The 18015-nt window shown below is 47.0% G+C and overlaps 1 protein-coding gene across 1 annotated transcript in view; it reads right to left on the bottom strand.

Annotated features, from left to right (window-relative positions):
• Positions 1-433: 433 nt before the first annotated feature.
• Positions 434-18015, bottom strand: part of CRYM (crystallin mu) — a 17774-nt gene continuing 192 nt past the window's right edge. Inside the window, exons 1-8 of the mRNA XM_072982476.2 lie at positions 17792-18015; positions 16875-17025; positions 15714-15776; positions 13764-13865; positions 10893-11076; positions 3854-3975; positions 2053-2137; positions 434-679 (exon numbers count right to left, since the gene is read on the bottom strand). The exon at positions 17792-18015 is cut by the window's right edge and continues 192 nt beyond it. Coding sequence (XP_072838577.2) covers positions 615-679; positions 2053-2137; positions 3854-3975; positions 10893-11076; positions 13764-13865; positions 15714-15776; positions 16875-17025; positions 17792-18015 — 996 coding nt within the window. The 3' untranslated portion in view covers positions 434-614. The remainder of the gene's footprint in view (positions 680-2052; positions 2138-3853; positions 3976-10892; positions 11077-13763; positions 13866-15713; positions 15777-16874; positions 17026-17791) is intronic.

The following is an 18015-nucleotide window of genomic DNA, read 5'->3' as shown; positions in this document are numbered from 1 at the left end:
GCAATGCGATCGCTTTTGCGATCGCAAAAACCTCATTGCTATGCAGATTCGTCGTTAAACGAATCACTCGTCATGTGGGGCACCAGTGTATTGGAGAAGATCTGGAATAAAGCCCCTAACAGGAACTTAAGTAAAAGCATGAAACAAGGTCATTCAAGCTAATGCTTCGGCATTAGAATTATTTAGCTTCTAAAAAGATGTAAAAACCTTGTTATATGCCAATGAGTTGCCTACAACTTACTATGGCCCTATGAATTAATCAACCCGTTATGAATTTTTCCACTCAAATGTTGGAAACTAAAGTTGCTTCGCTGAGTTGATCCATCTCAGCTTAGGTCTTTTGCAAAAATCTGCTCCTGCTTTTATCACACTGGATAGAAGACAAATGGTACCCGTGGACACAGAAATAAATGTACTGCTCATGTTACAAAAGTTCAGTTTCTCTAGTACTTCATTTTTTTTATTCTCAGAAGAAAAACTACAAAATTGTAAAAGGAGTTAATTCCTGAAATCCCAGGAATGATGCCACAGAAGGAAGTATTCCACAGGACTTAACCGCCACCCTTGATTCTATTTTATTGTTTTGTTGCTCAAGAGGGTCGTGGTTCTTCATTTCAATTCTCAGCCGACCAGGAATCAAAGACCATTTTTGCTGCTACGGTGTCTTCAATAGCTATGCCTGCAAAAAGCAACAGCGTTATCCATCGCAGCCAAGAGAGAAGGACAAAAACACAGAGGAATTTCAGGGAGACGAGAACAATTAAGAGTATGTGGACTGAACAAACCAAGCTTTATAAGTAACTGGATTGTTTGCAACTATCTGTTGCCTCAAAGGGCAAGAGTCCTCTGTCCATCCCCTTCTATTTGATGGAGAGAAAACCTCAAGCATTCTGGAGAACCTACAGTTAAGACCCCAGAACCCAAGATACTGTTGATTCCGCCCCCAGTCTAATCTGCACAGGACCCCCTAAACAACGCCACTGCCCTCACATGTGGGCACCATGACCAGTGGAAAGGTAAGACTCAATGCTGTTTTAGATCAGTAGGGAGAGGATTTTTTAAAAAAAAATCACTACAGTTCCCATAATTTCTGGGAGTCCTACCAGACTTACAAACACCATACAGACACTTAAATGTGGTCTATACCTAGGAGGAAAAAATCAATATAGGAAGGTGCTCCACCTAGTTTATTATTGAGAAAAAGAACTCCCAGCTAGCACCAGGACAAGAACAATAAGCTTGGTAGAGGCCAAACCTAGTTAAGCCTCAAAGCCTTCCGGTGCAGGCATTTTCTCCAAGGTGAGCCAGATTTAGGCTCCTGTAAGTTGTTTCTAAATCAGAGAGAATGCCCAGAATAGGAAATGATGGGCTTGGTAGTCCTTGAAATCTGAAAATCCCATCCTGATTGGCCAGCGACTACATGGGGAGGAGCCATCTTGTCCTTCACCTGAGAGAGCCAAATATCTTGGGTCTTGTGCATAATGCTAGTAGATTCTGGCAAAGCTATTTCCGAAAAAAGCCATCTTTAAAAAATGTCCTGGGAACTGCAATCCAAACAAGCAGTGTTTCCATTCTCTGGGCACTGATTGGCTGGCCCCTCTTGATGTCACCAAGACATCTTCTCCCTGATTGGCTAATCCCTAAGAAACCTGCGTCACAGCCCTAAAAGAGTTTCACACTTTAAAAGTGGTGGGGAGGGAGGAGTGATAAATAAGTAAACACATTCTATTGATGTGGTATTTACACCATCTTTTAAATGTAGATAGCCCACTGGAAGCATTCAACAAGTTACTCTTGGCAAAAAAAAAACAGTCACTAGTAGAGTTACGGTTGTATCCGCAGACAGACAAGGCATTCATTCATCTTGAGCATCCCCGCTGATATTGATTGCCCCAATCTTATATCTTTTGAGGAAAATAGGACACCTGCTTTTTTGTGATATAAAGGGGAAACACTTGGTTGCAGGCTGCAAAGTAATCGCTCGCTCTCCTGTGCAGTAATCGGGCATTGTCTTGCACTGTCATTGGAACACAGGAGGGTTTTTTTTCTTACCCAGTGATTTGAACACAGTCGTTTTCTCACGCAAAGCTGGCTTCGTTCCCAACAACACCTCGCCGAGCTCAGCAAACATCTCCGCCTGTGTGGCATAAACACAGATCTTTTGTCATTTGTGATTCTCTCTCCTTTTGATGTTCAGGAACGGCGTCCGTACCAAAGGGGGAAAAGGAGAACTTTGCGGCTGTGGCTCACGCTTGCCACCTCACTGTATTTTGAATACAGTGGTGCCTCGCTTAGCGACGTTAATCCGTTCCAGGAAAAACGTCGCTAAGGGATTTCGTCGCTAAGCAGTTTTAAAAAGCCCATAGAAATGCATTAAAACGTGTTTAATGCGTTCCTATGGGCTTAAAAACTGACCTTATATGAAGATCCTCCATTGCGGTGGCCATTTTGGGTGCCTCTAAAGCGAGGCAAAACAGCGGGCGGCCATTTTGTAACCGCCAGTCAGCTGGCCCGAAAACGGGGGCTTTGCGATGATCGCTTCTGCGCAATCATCACAAAGCAATGTTTCCCCATAGGAAACATCGCAAAGCGATTGCTTTTGCGATCGCAAAAACAGCATCGCAAAGCGATTTCATCGCTTAACGGAGCGATCGGTAAGCGAGGCACCACTGTATATTCCTTCCTTGAGGCCAGGCCTCATAGCACTCCCGCGGTAAATGCCACAGAAAATTAGTTTCTAATGGCACTGTGCCCAGAAACTCTAGATGGGAGTTCACAGATCACGAATAGGGCATCTGCTCTTTTATGGAATTCCCTCCTTAAAGCCCGCCCTGTTCCTTCTCTTCTTGCAACAGACTCTATGACCAAGGCTACTTGGTTCGGGCCAGTCCTTGGCTCTATTCTAATTAAATCCGATTGTGATAAGTAAAGTGTGTTACAGTTGGCCCATGAGCCTAGCCCCAAATTAGCATTGGTTTCAAATGCAACTATATAAAATATTTAAAGATGAAGAAGTTTTATTTGTCAAAACCTTTTCTTCACTGCAGCCTCAAACTGCAGGCTTGAGTTCTCAGAAGAGGCATCCGTGCTCTAGCTGAAATCCTACGGACACTTTCCACAGAGAAAGCCTTGCGGAACCTAATGCCACGGACTTCTTAGTAAACGGGCACACGGTTATACTGTTTGGGTTTTTTTGCAGAACAACGGTAACTTGCGTGCATCGTCATATAAAAGTCGTCTGCCGAAATGCAAAAATTCAAAGATTTCTGCGCCTAAAAGTTTATTCCTCATTAATATTGTATTTTTCCGTGTATAAGACGCCCCGGTGTATAAGATCCCCCCCCCCCACTTTTCTAATCCAAACTTAAGAAATCTAAGTGGGGCTTAGCAAGTGTAGAGGGAAAGGGATCAAAGCGATGCAGGATCGCTTTGATCCCTGCTTTCCCCTCCACTTGTTTTTGTTCTCTCCTCAGCTTACTTCTGTGTATGACCCTCAATTTGTAGTCTAAAGGTTTTAGACAAAAGTATAGTCTTATACACGGAAGAATACGGTAATTGGAGCATTTCACCACATCCTTGGGTTGCTCAGCCGTACCCTTGGCCATGCCCTCATGAGCCATACCCTTGGCCAACCACATGACCTTCAGATGCATCCCTATGTCCCTCTGTAAAATGATGAAGGGTAAGGATCTGACCCTAGAAAGGGTAGCCTGGCTGAACACGAAAAGAAACAACCGGCTCTCTCAAACCCCTCCCGGATGCTACAGGCTACTTTAAGCCTCTGAGAGTGGCTTGTATACAGTATTTGCATCTGTGTGTGTGTTTAAGGAAAGACATAAAAGCCCTTCCTTACCCCCGATAAAATGACATCCCCTGATTCACGCAAAGCAGCTTCTCTGGAATCCACGTACAACATTGAGTTCTGCATGACGGCATCATCCAGCTCCCGCCAGTCAGGCCTGCTGGCCCCTATGGCTAAAAAAGGCAAACAGAACAAAGAGCCCGTTTGAGGAAACACGTTCATTTTTCAAGATGCGGAGGTTCAAAGAGTGAACGCACACCCAGCCACACACACCCCGACTCAAAGGCTACACAGACAGCTGCCAAATACGGCCGTGAATGAATCATTCTTACTGAACACAGTTTGGATACCCCAGTCATGACTCCATCCCCACAGAATGCTGAGATATCATCATAGAAATGCAGAGCTGGAAGGGACCCTCGGGATCATCCAGTCCACCCCCTGTCAAGGAGGCACTGTGGGGAATCGAACCCTTGGCTATGCGGTTTCAGATACTGAAACCACAGGGATTCAAACCAGCAGTTCTTATGTTGTTTGGTGAGACACGTGGCATTCTTTTTTCTGTAGTTCAGAGAGTGCCTTCTAAACTTCTCCTCAAACTACAGATCCCAGGATTCCACTGGAAGGAAACAGGGCAATTCAATTGTATTCCCCTGAACTGATACACCTCTTGACGTCTCACCTGCCTGACCTTTCCCTAGAAAGGTTGAATTCTGACACATATACAACAGCCATAGGAAACGCCAACGACATGAATCCCATGCTACTGGAAGTAGACCAGGGCTTACACCGCTATCTCGCCAAGAGTGAAAAATATACATTTATTTCACCTGTTTCCTGGCTAAGAGAGTGGGTATGGCACTATGGTTTCAGTTTCAGATTTGGACTGGGGAGATCTGGGTTCAAATCCCCATTCGGGCTGTGAATTCACTCACTGAGAAGTCACACGAGGCAATTCAGGTTCCCCCTGGTTTGTTCATGTTAACTGGCCACACAGGGAGAGGAGGAAATTGGCTGAACGACTTAGCTTGCAGCTCGTTAACATGGCTCCCCTGTACCCCTGCAGGAGGCTCAACTACAAGAGAATTACCCTATAAGCTGTAAACAAGGGCAGAGTGGACATTTCCTCCTCTTGTTTCTTCCTCTCATAGAGCAAACAGAATCCTGTGCAGGTAGGAGCAGCTTTTCTTTTCAGGAGCAGTGACCGATGTCTCTTGAAGCGAGATGGTGAGGAAATGCAAGGGAAAAGAAGCCAATCTCTCTCTCTCTCTCTCTCTCTCTCTCTCTCTCTCTCTTTCAATCTGCAAATCCAACCATTTTTGAAATGGCAGAGAGCAAAGGATCATTCTGCACTGGTTCAAGCAATCATATTGCCTGAACTGACAAGAATGGCTCAAAAGTAAAAATAAAAATAGAAGCCCCAATGGCAGAGGCAACAACTATGGATTAAGGAGGAAAAACTCTGGGCTGATCCACATTTGCTTTTACATCATGTAGTCAATGGGGGGGGGAGGAATGTGAATCAGTTCATCCCAATCCCATAGCATTCACCATATTTATTTATATTTATATTTATTATTATTATTTGCAACGTTGTCGCACCCTCAGTTACTTCCCAGCTAAGCTTCATCACAGTTTTGTTGTGAACATAAAATAGAGTGTAGGAGGGAAAAACTATCCATAAGACGCACCTTTCCATAAGATGCACCAATTTTTTAGGAGAAGAAAACAGGAAAATATAATCTGTTTTCTTCGCTCCATAAGACGCACAGACTTTCCACCCCCCTGTTTTATGGGGAAAAAGTGCGTCTTATGGTGCGAAAAATACGGTAGCTATAGCACCTTGAGCTTCTTAGATGAGAGTTAAAAACACAGAAAATAAACTAAGCTCTTGAGCTTGTGCTCCTTAATTTATCTCAGGAAATTTGGAAATGGCTTTGCTTTCTGTCTGACATTTCTGGATGAGGAACCTGAGCCCTCATGAAAAACGTCTTTTGATTCAACAACCATTGCAAGGAGAACAGCCAATTAGTAAGTATTTCATCTCCGGTTTTATAAACCGAGAAGCAAGAAACTCAGCTTATTTTCTCTGAAAACCTACTCGAGCGTTAGAAATGAATTCCCTGTGGAGGAAAGAAATCGAAGCAAGGCAGCCTTTTTGTCTCTGTGTCACCACGGTGAAATGAGGACACCAACTGTCCCCCCGATGCTTGACGCCAGGCTTCACCGCGAGACGAAAAATACTTCAGACAAAGCATTGACTGCAGGCCAAGGGACGCCTCAGCCAGCCACTGACGCATATGTGGGGTGGCGTGCCTTCAGCCTGCCGGCTCCCCTCAGTTGCTTCCTGTCGCTATGGGAGACAAAGGGAAAAGGAACTGGGAAAGGCAACGCAAACTGGGACAGATATGTAAATGGGGAGCTAATGCAAGGGCCTTTCCTCCCCTCATCAGATTCTGGATCAGAGTTTCCTTCCATGCTCTATTTACTCTTAGCTTGCCGTGTGCTTCCACCAGGTTGGCCCCATGCCCTACTTTACAAAGGAGAATCCTTGATGTGAAGCATCGCCAAAGGACAGAGAGGGCGGTCTGGTCCAAGCTAAAGAGCCAGTGACCAAAATCAAGGCAGCGACTTGCACTAGAGTAGGCCCACTGAATTCAACTGGGATTTGGCGAGCCACCTCCTCCATAAGTTTGCAGTTAGAGTACGCCTATTTAAATCAGTGGAATTTATAGAGAAGGTGACTCCCCTAATCACCGTGGATTCAATGCGCCTACTGCAGTGTGATTTACAGTAAACCCAGTTAAGCAATGGGATTCGGTCCAATTTAGTGTAGTGCTGGATTAGGACCCCCGAGACCTGGGTTCAAACCCTCAACCCGCCGTGAAATTCACTGGGTGATCCTGGGTCAATCGCATTCTCTCAGCCTAGCCTGACTCTCATGATGGTCATGAGAAAACAAGGACAGGGAGAGGGAGGAGGAGGAGAGCCATGAACTCAAGGGTTCATGGGAGGACAGCTAGCTAGAGAAGTTAAAGAAATAAAGTTACTTTTCGGGACTACAGTTCCTAAACTAGCAGCAGTGGCAATGCTTCTAGCTAGGGGATTCTGGGGACTGTAGTCAATAAGACCTTTTCAGCACATCTGTGGAATTGGGGGGTGGGGACAGTCCAGAAGACGCCATTTTCCACCTGTAAGCCCATCAACAGCCTTTCCCAGTCTTTCTTCCATCCTTTTTTCTTACCATTTTTGTCTTCCATCTGTTAAGACTGGATTCACTGAAAAAGCAATGGTTTTACGATGGCCATAACCAGAGAGAAGTTACTTTTTCTAGACGATGACTCCTAAGATGATCATCCACCCACCCACTCAGATGGCTTGGATATTGTGGAAGCTATAGTCCAGTCCTCATCTCTGGTCAAGACTAACTAAATTCCCATTGATTTCGATGGGTCAACTCTGACAAAATCTGGATCCCACCCATTATATATAGATGGAAATCCTATAGATTTTAATGGCTGTTAGTTCCACCAAAGTTCATCTACGTAGGTTCACAACCTAAAGCAGATTAGTAATATCTTACTAGAAACCAGTTAAACTGGATCATCCAATCTGTAACAAAATATTGAATTAAAGCTCATTAAAACATGGCAAAATCTCTGTCAGCACATACTATATTAATTCACCTGTTTGGCGGTTGTTTTTCTTTCTTTATTCTTTCTTTCTTTGACCACATCAATAGCAGCAGTTATGTCATCATGAGGGCCCCCTTTTTTTTTATTTATTTATTTAATTTATATGCTGCCCACACTACCCAAAGGTCTCTGGGCGGTTTAGAACATTTAAAATACAATAAAAATTCAAAACAATTAAAATACAATTAAAATATACATTAAAATTGCCATCGGACCCACAGCTAATATTATTTCAATTAAAAGTCTTCTGAAACAGGAAGATTTTGACCTGGCGCCGAAATGTCATCAACGTCGCCGCCAGACGAATCTCAGTCGGGAGGGCATTCCATAGTCTGGGGGCAGCTACCGAAAAGGCCCTTTGTCTACAAACTGTCCCTCTTACCTCCTTGAGGGACGGCTCTTTCAAAAGGGCCCCCTGGCTAGATCTTAACTGCCGGGTAGGCTCATATGGAAGGAGGCGGTCCTTCAGGTATCCAGGGCCCAAGCCGTTTAGGGCTTTATATGTCAAAACAAGCACTTTGAATTGGGCCCGGGCAGCAACTGGTAGCCAATGTAGCTTAAACAGAATCGGCTTGATATGTTCCCTAGCGGCCGCACCACTCACCAGCCTTGCAGCTCAATTCTGGACCAGTTGCAGTCGCCGGACCGTCTTCAAAGGCAGCCCCACGTAGAGCGCATTGCAGTAATCTATGCGGGATGTTACCAGTGCATGCGTAACTGTCATGAGACTCCGCTCGTCCAGGTAGGGCCGTAGCTGGTATAATTTCCGCAGCTGAAGGAAGGTGCCTCTGGCCACTGAGTCCACCTGGGCTTCCAGTGTTAGACTGGGGTCCAGGAGCACCTCCAAGCTGCGGACCCTGTCCCTTAGGGGGAGTGTAAACCCATTCAGGACAGGGAGATGACCCTCCAGCCTGCCCGGTGAAGCACCCACTAACAGCACTTCCGTCTTGTCTGGATTGAGTTTCAATTTATTCAATTTGCAGGAACATTAGCATTTGGGCGACTGCTCAAGAAGGTTTTTAATCTGTGATAATGTAGTTGTAAACTAACACTTGTCAGGAGACACCAAGTCTACAGCCGGGAACCCTTGGCTCTCTCTAGAAGGTTCCTCACATGGGAAATGGTTGAGAGTACCGGTTCTCAACCTTAAGTCCTCCAGGTGTCACTGATTATAAATCCCATCAATGTCCAGGCATTGTGGATTTCAAATCCCACCAGCCTTCATAGGGGTGAAGGATTCCGGGAGTGGACATCCATAACCACTGGAGGATCAAAGCTTGAGAACCACTGGCTTGAACCATTTTCTGGCCTTCTCAAGCTCTAGACTGGCTCCACGTACCGAGGCAGACCATGAGGTTGGCTGAACATGAAGAACTATGAAGTACTTCCTGAATGCATCTGGGTCTAGTCTAAACACAGTGACAACGTTTGGGCTTCTCTGCGCGTTTGGGTCCATCGGTTTACTCCCCAGGTTATGAAAGAACACCTCGGACAGGGACCTACAACTCAACTCAGCATGACAGCATCACAATGTATGGATTATCCTTATAACAACTTCACTGCTCAGCCACATTCATATCGACCCATGGCTATATCTATGGAAGTGCTCCAGGAATTTCTGGGAGCTGTTTGGCTTGGCCATCATTGGTAGGTGAGGTCACAGCTCAATTCAGGCAGAAGCCATGCACCTGGATGGTTATGCGTTCCAGACTAACAGGGTTGCTGCACTACATAGACATTTCTGTTTGACGCCATTTTACCTGCCATTGTTCCCTCCTCTGCAGTTTTGGGACAGGCTTCCTCTAAATCAGTGGTCCCCAACCTTTTCCGAACCGGTTGGGGTCGGTATGCGGGGGGGGCACACTCGCGGGTGGGCAGAGCGCACGATCACACATGCACTGGTGGGCGGGGCGTGCACAGATAGGTGGGGCGCGCACAGGTGGGTGTGCATGGGAGGGAGTACATGGGGGTGGCGGGAGATCTGTGTCCATGGCCCAGTCTTGCCAAGGCCATGGACCAGCACTGGGCTGCGGAGTCGGGGTTGGGAACCCCTGTTCTAAATTATGACACTAGAGTTCTCTAGCAGCTAATATTAAACAGCCACCTGAATTCCAGAGGACAAAGCTAGAATAGTCAAGTTATGGCACTACTGATTAAAATGCTAGAATGGCTTAGGGCAGATCCACCTTTATGCTGGTGAGCTGCCTGGATAGGTTAGCTTTCTGGCTGTAGAGCCAGAGGTTGCCGGTTCGATGCCGCACGGTGCCTCCTTTGAGTCCAGCCAGCCTGCATAGCCTTCGGCAAGCTGTGACCACCCCAGGATGCCTCCCGGAAGAAGGGGATGGGAAGCCACTTCTGGGTATTCTCTCCCTGGAACATTTGGGAAAGGGTTGCCGTAAGTCTGAATTGACCTGATGGAACAATAATGATGATGATGATATGTTGGTAACAATATGACTATTCATGGGTAGAAAGGACAACTCATGGATAGCATAGCTCTCCCTCTTCAGACTCCCTCATGTGGGGTGACAACAAAACCAGGTATGGAAGGAAGCCGAGTTAGAGCACCCCTTCTACCCATGGTGAGTGTAGACAGGGAGAGAAGAACCAAAGGTAGCTCAGGACCCTGCACTTTTAAATGGGTTTTTTTGTTTGTTTGGAAAAACAGAAAACTTACACTCAGAACAGTCTTGGTCTGTGAGCTCTCGCAGACGGTTGGAAGAAACCCAGAACTCATCTCCTCCAAGCCCAGCGCTATGGGAAACCAGGAACTGCTTTCTGCTCCAAAACCTCTACGGAAGGTGAGCCCACGACCTTCCAAGGCAATCCGTTCCATCAGTGAACAGTTCGTGTCATTAGGAACCACACTTGACACATCATCAAAAGGTCTTCCCTTTCCCCCACCCCATCTGAATGCATCCATCGGGGTCCCACTCTTCAGAGCCGCTGAAAACAGTATCTCTTTCCTAGTGTTTGATGGGAGTCCCGCTCATGAATCGTGCTAGCCAAGTTAGCTCTCCTTTCAGTGGCCATGGAGTTATAGAATCATAGAAAAGTGAAGTTGGAAGGGGCCTATAAGCCCATCAAAGTCCAACCCCCTGCTCAGCGCAGGAACGCAATCAAAGCATATCTGCCAGGTGATTATCAACGATTTTCTTGAATGCCTCCAGTGTTGGAGCACTCCCCCGCACCCGAGGTCACTGCTTCCACTGTCGTACTGCTCTAACAGTTAGGAAGTTTTTCCTGATATTCAACCGAAATCTGGCTTCCTGTAACTTGAGCCCATTGTTGTGTGTCCTGCAATCTGGAATGATTGAGAACAGATCCTGCCCCTCCTCTTTCAAATATTTGAAAAGTGTTATCATATCATGTTAAAACTGAAGAGCATACTTTACCATTGATATGGGCTCCAGGTTTCACCCATTCACCGTGCAGAATGGGCTTTGTTGCCATGGTGACTGTTATGATCACATCCGCCCCTCTGGCAGCCTCTTGGACGGATGAACAGACTTGCACCGGGCCACTGACTGAGCGTGCAAACTTTTCAGCTCTGTCCTTGGTGCGGTTCCAGATCCTCACCTTCAAGAGAAATTAAGCAGCTGGGATTGAATTCTCTTCGTTATTCCTACTGTTTGAACATCAGGCATCAAGGCTCACCCCGTAAAGCTATCCATGGTCTTCCATGGCAAACAGAGGCAGATAAGCAGTGCAATAAATTTTGCAATCAGGTCACGCCTCCCAACAGCAAGATTTATCCCAAAACACAGACTATTGTCAATGAACCAGTTTTCATTTTCACCAGGAGCAGGTCTTTTGTAAAGTCAATAGGTCTTAATTGCTCGTTTAAAACTTAAATCTTCCCAAAGGATTTGCATTGTAGCAAGGACAGTCTATTTTTGCTAAGATAATCTATTTCTTTCCACCAGAAACTGTAAGGACGACAACTAAATTCAGAGTGGGCAGGGAAATTAGGGCAGAAAAGTGAGTGGATGATGTTGTGCTTCCTCCTATTCAAAATATCTTGCCTCTACAATGCCGGTCAGCATTTCATCCAGGAGTTCCCGCAAGACTCCGAAACGCCTCCCTCTTGTGCAAGCGTGGCACCGCTTGGGTTACATAAGCAACGGTACTCAAGAGCCTGAGCACCAGAAAGCAGCAGCCTCATAAGGATGAAACTCTTTTGAAATTCATAATGGATGGCGACAAAAAGAAAAACTTAGTAAAAAGTTGCAGGACGATGGCCCAGAGGCCAGGACCCATCCCACCACGAGGCTGGTCCTCCCTAGCCGTGGGAAAGGTCAAGAAGTGGCTCTCCCTCCCGCTCTTTCAGGATTGGGCAGCTGCTATGCACGACTCTTCAGCATCATGTGTCTGTCTTTGTGTCAAGGGCTCCTCTGAGCATGACAGGTGTGACCTAGAAAACTGTACACTAGGCCACAGATACTTCTAGTTATCCCCCCCCCCGCCGCCCACTGCCGTTATGTGCCACCAAGTCACCCCCAACTGATGAATGAACCATGTCCAAAATATCCTGCCCTCAGCTCAACTCCTGTGGGTTCCTTTCGGGAGTCAGTCAATTTCATAGGCAGTCTCCCTCTTTTCCTGCTGCTTTCCACTCTTCCCAGAACTATTGTGTTTTTTTTCCCCCCAGAGAATCCTGCCTTCTCAGGATGTGCCCAAGGTAGGACAGCCTCTGTTTCAATATTTGTGCCTCCAGAGATACAGTGGTGCCTCGCATAGCGAGGTTAATCCGTTCTGGATTAACCCTCGCTATGTGAAAACATCGCTAAACGGAACATAAAAACCCATTGGAGCGCATTAAACATCGTTTAATGCGTTCCAATGGGCCCTAAACTTAACGTTCAGCGAAGTTTCCTCCATAGTGGCAGCCATTTTCGCGCCCTCGGTAAGCAAGGGGAGGGTGCGAAAACACTGCGCGCGGCCATTTCGGGCGTCCGGCGGCCATTTTAGAACCGCCGAACAGCTGATCCGCGGGCATTCGAGAAGTCCATGTTGACCCTTACATAAGGGCATTTCCTGGACGATCAGAGGCACACTACACACAGCTTTTGCTGACAGGGCGATGCCCTGGCAGATATATTGGGCTTAATTCAGATATGCTGACAAAAGTTGCTAAGTTCTGTGCTGCTGCAATAAAAATCCGTGAAGGAAAGGTTCCACCTAAAGTGCAGTTATAGAATCTGTAAATTGGTGTACACCAATTAATGATCACACTGGCTATATGAGCTTTAAAATAACAAATTTGGCATTCTATGCAAGCTGTAATAGCCCATAGATAAGGCCTATGATAGGGAGGTAAGAGATATCTAGTAAGATGTATATATGTATATAGATGCTTTTAGTGCTTTTGTGTTTTTAGTGTTTTTAATGCTTTTATATTGTTCTTATGTTCTTATGTATCTTACTTTTGCTGGTCAATGACCGCAATAAACATTTATTATTATTATAAGCGAAGATCGATAAGCGAAACGCTTACCGATCGTCGCTATGCAAGTTTTGCCCATTGGAACAATCGGTATGCCTCCGCATTAGCAATCCCGAAAAGGGGATCGCTATGCGGATTCGTTGTTGTACGGTTCGCTCGTTAAGCGAGGCACCACTGTAGTTCCGGCTTTTGATTCCAGAGACCCTATGTGGCGCTGGGCCCTGGCACTCGGAGGGCCACCACATCTTTCTCCTTACCCTGTGGCTGAGTGGCCAAGGGCCCCCTCAGCTGCCGCTTCCTGCTGTGTGTGTAAGTGGGGTGGCCTTCTCTCAAGTTCCCTGGCAAAGAGGGGCCAGCCCCTTCCCTGGCAGGGCCATTTAGGGCAGGTGGGTGGCGTGTCCCCACTACAGTGTACATGGAGCAGGCTCAGTGCGTGGGGATGGATGCCCACATGAGGTATGGGGTGCAGGACTTATCCTTCCTGCTTCAGGCAGCAGAACGGCTTGGGCAACCTCACTAATTCTACAACATCACCACTGGTTGATCAAATTTGTGTTGCCAAACCACTTTCAACTTAGGGCTATCCCATGAATTAATGACGTCCACAAATGGTCCTGCCATTAACAGCCTATTTGGGTCCTGCAGACTGAGGGCTGATGATTCTCTTATGGAGTCCATCCATCTCACTTTAGGTCCTCCTCTTCTCCTTCAACTTTTCCCAACATTATTGTCTTCTCCAGTGTGTCTTGCCTTTTCATGATGCGCACAACACAGAAAACAATGACAACCCCCATTCCGTGGGTTCAGCTGGGCTTCTTACCTCCTTAAATGAGAATAGCTCAGTGAAAATCTCATAATGGCTGTAGGCCTGAACCCCGGCTCCTAGGATGCACAAGACTTCGGAATTTGCTGGCATTAGGAGCTGAAAACACACAGACAGAAGAATGAAGTTCTTGTTCAACGGGTCCCATTTTCCACTTGACTTCAGACACAGCATTCACACTTCTTTTTTTCTGGCCACTAATCCACAGCTATGGAAATACTGTAAATCCTACTCACCTACCATAGCAGCTAAAAGTCAGCAGTGGCTTCCCACCCACCCACCAACAGTTTAAGAACTACCGTGTTCTTTTTTTTTAATTTAAGTTCTGTCACACAGGGGAGATGATCTTCCAATTACAGTTGGATCTAAATCATTAATTTTACATTTTCTATGGGAGCACCTGTAGTTTCTCCTCTATCCACAACATCTGCCCTTCGTGGGATTTGAACTACCATCGTTATGTCCTTTAACCTACTTATTGTGAGCCTATGGATGAATGACCTCAATCCGGATGCCTACCAAAAGCCAGCTGAATGGCCAGAACCTAAAGATATCTTTATTCTGTTAAAATCATGGATTAATTTTTTTTAAATACTAATCTCCAGTTCAGCTGACATAGAGATGGTTGTGTCTCTTTCCCTCTGCTCTTGGTTAAGCCAGATGTCTGCCAGCTGTGGAAAAGAGGCTTAGCACTGGTCAAAATCTCAGCCATGCCTTTGATCTGCAGAGGACGGAGAGATAGCATTCCCCCCCCTGCAGCCGAGGAAGCTGTAAGAACGCGGAACGCTGATCAGCCCATCCTTGTCATATTACTTGGCCATTTTTTCTTCGACTTCTGCAACACACTGCTACCTTTGGAACATTTGGTTGACACTCCTAAGAAATCCAGATAGATTTCTATTTCTCTGTGTGGGTTTTTGGGAGGAGGGGTGGAGCTTTTCCTTCCTTCCTTCCTTCCTTCCTTCCTTCCTTCCTTCCATCCAGACCTACGATTCCTCAAACCCCCTGGAAACACTGCCAGAGATACAGCTAGCATTAAGAGCTTTTCATTATTGTTTCTTTTAATACTGTCAGCCAGTGGTCCCCAGCCTTGGGCATCCAGATGTTCTTGGACTACAACTCCCAGAAGCCTTCACCACCACCTCTGCTGGGCAGGATTTCTGGGAGTTGAAGTCCAAGAACATCTGGAGGCCCAAGGCTGGGGACCACTGTTGTAAGGCGTCTTGGATCCTTTCAGGAGAAATGCATCATATAAAATATTTTAAGTAAATAAATACAAGTAACTGGTCAGTGCTCTGCACATCTGGCAGGCACCAAACGCCTTGATGTCCACGCACTCCAAGCATTTGCCACCTGAAGGAGCCCACCAGCCTGTATGGAGCAAAGAAAGTCATCAGGCCTGGCCTTTTGCATTTTTCAATCGCTACGCGTTCTTTGACTCTCCCTCCACGGCAGCTGCTTTTTCAAGGGATCCTGGATAAAAATATCCACACTTTGAAAAGGACTGCCTTAAACAAGGGGAGAAAGAGGCGGGACAGGCAACCTGAAATAACTGCCTGCCCCAAGGGATTCCCTTTGACATCCATCCGTGTTTCACCGACTGAAGATCAACCCATGCTTATGACTTTGTGCCAGACTCCAACAGGCTTAATTAATTCCTGGAAAAGCTTGCCAGAGGGTGGCTACAGCCTCCGGGTCCACCCACGTTCCAGCAGGGCCTGCAACCCGCTGCTACAGAAGTCCGCAACTTTATTCTCTCACTTTCCAAATTGGGTCACGGAGCCCAAGAGTGATGATGTGACCGTTCGGCTCCCAGCAAGACCAGGAATGCCTCTGAAAATGGAAAAATCCTTCCCTTCTCCCCAAACGGAATGGCCCGCTTTTCTTCTAAGGTTTGCTCCGGAGAGCATTAAAAGCAGCTTTCCGACCGAATCCTTTTGCACTCACCTTAGTCGCTATTGCAGAAACCGCCGCTGTTCGCTTGGCGGTGATGACGCTGCCATCCATGACCTTGGAAGAACAAAACAAAAGATCAAACCGAATGAAAAGTCCAGGACAAAAGGTGGGGAAACAGGTGATGCTTTTCTCCTGTAAACCAGACACATGACGCAGCTACGTAGGTCTTTTTATTTGGAGCTTGGTAGCCGCTCAGATCAATGAATGGCAAGGAACTCTAACTTCACTCTTCTATGATTCTATAAAAGTGACAAAGGTAATCTTGAATAGTGAGAAAGTAAAGAGCTGTTTGTATTTTAAATGGCATCTATAGTGGTGATGAACTATTCATTAAGGGGATGGAACTGTTCAAAAGAAACTAGTTACAAGTACAGTGGTGCCTCGCTAGATGATGATAATCTGTTCCACTGAAATTGCTGTTTAGCGAAATCATTGTCTAGCAAAAAGCATTTCCCCATTGGAATGCATTGAAACCTGTTTAATGCGTTCCAATGGGGAAGAATCATCGTTGTCTAGTGAAGATTGGCCATAGGAAAGGCGCTTTGCGAACCGCCGATCAGCTGTTTAAATCACAGTCTTGCGAAGCTTAGGTTCCCAAAACACCTGTTTTGCGAGCACGGAGGAAGCTGTCAAAATCATTATCTAGCGAAAATCGGTTTGCGAAGCAGGGACCAAACATTGTCCAGAGAAATTCCCCCATAGGAATCACTGTTTTGCGAATCGCTATAGCGATCGCAAAAAGCCAATGTCTAATGAAAAAACTGTCATGCAGGGTAACTATCAAGCGAGGCACCACTGCAGCTATCTAGACCAATTACTGGTACCAATTACTGGCCAGTTCAGCTATCTAGAACTGGTTACTTTTTAAGGGACAGGTATATAGACAGATGTTTAGATATTCACTAGGCCAATGCATAGGTAAATAATATCTCAGGCCTGACTTCCAGCTTTATAGCCCAGATTCACACTGATCGGCACTGGAGGAAATTAGGTCTAAGAAATAAGACCCTTTCTCATCATTGCTCGCAAGCCTATAATTTGAACCCAGATCTCAAATTTTGTGATCCTCCCGGGTCTATAGCCACAGCCCTGCTTCGGATGCTGGATCAGTCCCAGTCCCGTCTGCTTCCCATAAAAGCCCAGGAGACTCACCGCCTGGAGAGCGCCATTGCTGGGATCAAACAGGAGGATCGTTGCTTGGTGTGAAGGAACCGCCGGGTCCGTGGGGTGCTCATAAAAGGTCACCAGCTTGGTCGTCAGAGCATCGTCGTTTGCGCTGTAGGCAGGCATGACCCCTAAAAAGCTTCCAAGCAGAAAACAGAGGCCGCACGATCACAATTCCAGTATGACCGGCTCTACGGCAACCAAGTGGACAAGAGGTTAATTTGCAACTACTTCCAAACTTTTTTTTTAAAAAAAAGACAACGGATTGCTCAATTCTGCAAAATCCTGACTCCTGAGGAGGGCCAAACTCCTCCTGTCTGGTTTCCCTGAAGCAAAGTTGAGCATTTGCAAAAATCATAGCAGGGAACCGCTGAAGGTCGGTTGTTTTTTTTAAAAAACCCTTTGGATTACAACTCCCCAACCCCCCCCCCCAGAAAAGGATGCTGGGCTCTGGGAGTTGGAATCCAAAAGTGCCAAGCCCAAGAGCTGAGGGGGGAATCTTGGCAGATGATGTCCAAAATATGATGGGGGGGCTGGAGAAATCTAGGAATAGGGGAAGCGCTGACTGGGGGGGCTGTTTTCTAAGGAGAACATCTGGTTCCCCCACCCACACACTCCGGGAAGGGGGATTTTGGAAGTTGTAGCATCGGAAAAGGCAAGGTTTCCAACCTTTCCCCATCACGGGGGGGGGGGGCGCAAGGCAAGCCAGACCTGGGGCCGCCATCATCATCCCCCGCCCGCCGCGATGCTAACTGATGCTGCGGCTCGGGTCCATTCCCCGTCTCCCTCCCTCCCTTCCTTCCGAGGAGGACGCGGCGAGGGGCCAGGTGAGGCCAGGCCAGGTAAGCGCTTCCCGGCCCCACTTCCTCGGGAGGGACGAGGGGGTCACCCCGCGAACTACCCACCCGCCGTACTTCTGGACGGGCACCACGGTGCGCACGGGCTGCACGACGCCTCCGCCGGGCCCGCGGGAGAAGTCGGCCAGGGCGGCCTCGAGCGCCGGGAGGAGGAGGCTGGCTCGGGGCAGGAGGCGCTCCACCGGCTCGGCCCCCAGGAAGACCGGGCGAGGGGCGGCCGCCGGGCGGCTCATGGCGGAGGCGGGCGAGGACGAGGGAATGAGGGAGTTAGG

Source organism: Pogona vitticeps, chromosome 13 (assembly GCF_051106095.1).
Source record: "Pogona vitticeps strain Pit_001003342236 chromosome 13, PviZW2.1, whole genome shotgun sequence".
Taxonomy (NCBI): Eukaryota; Metazoa; Chordata; class Lepidosauria; order Squamata; family Agamidae; genus Pogona; species Pogona vitticeps.
Note: the sequence above shows the minus strand (reverse complement) of the source record. Positions and strands in the feature narration are given on the sequence as shown.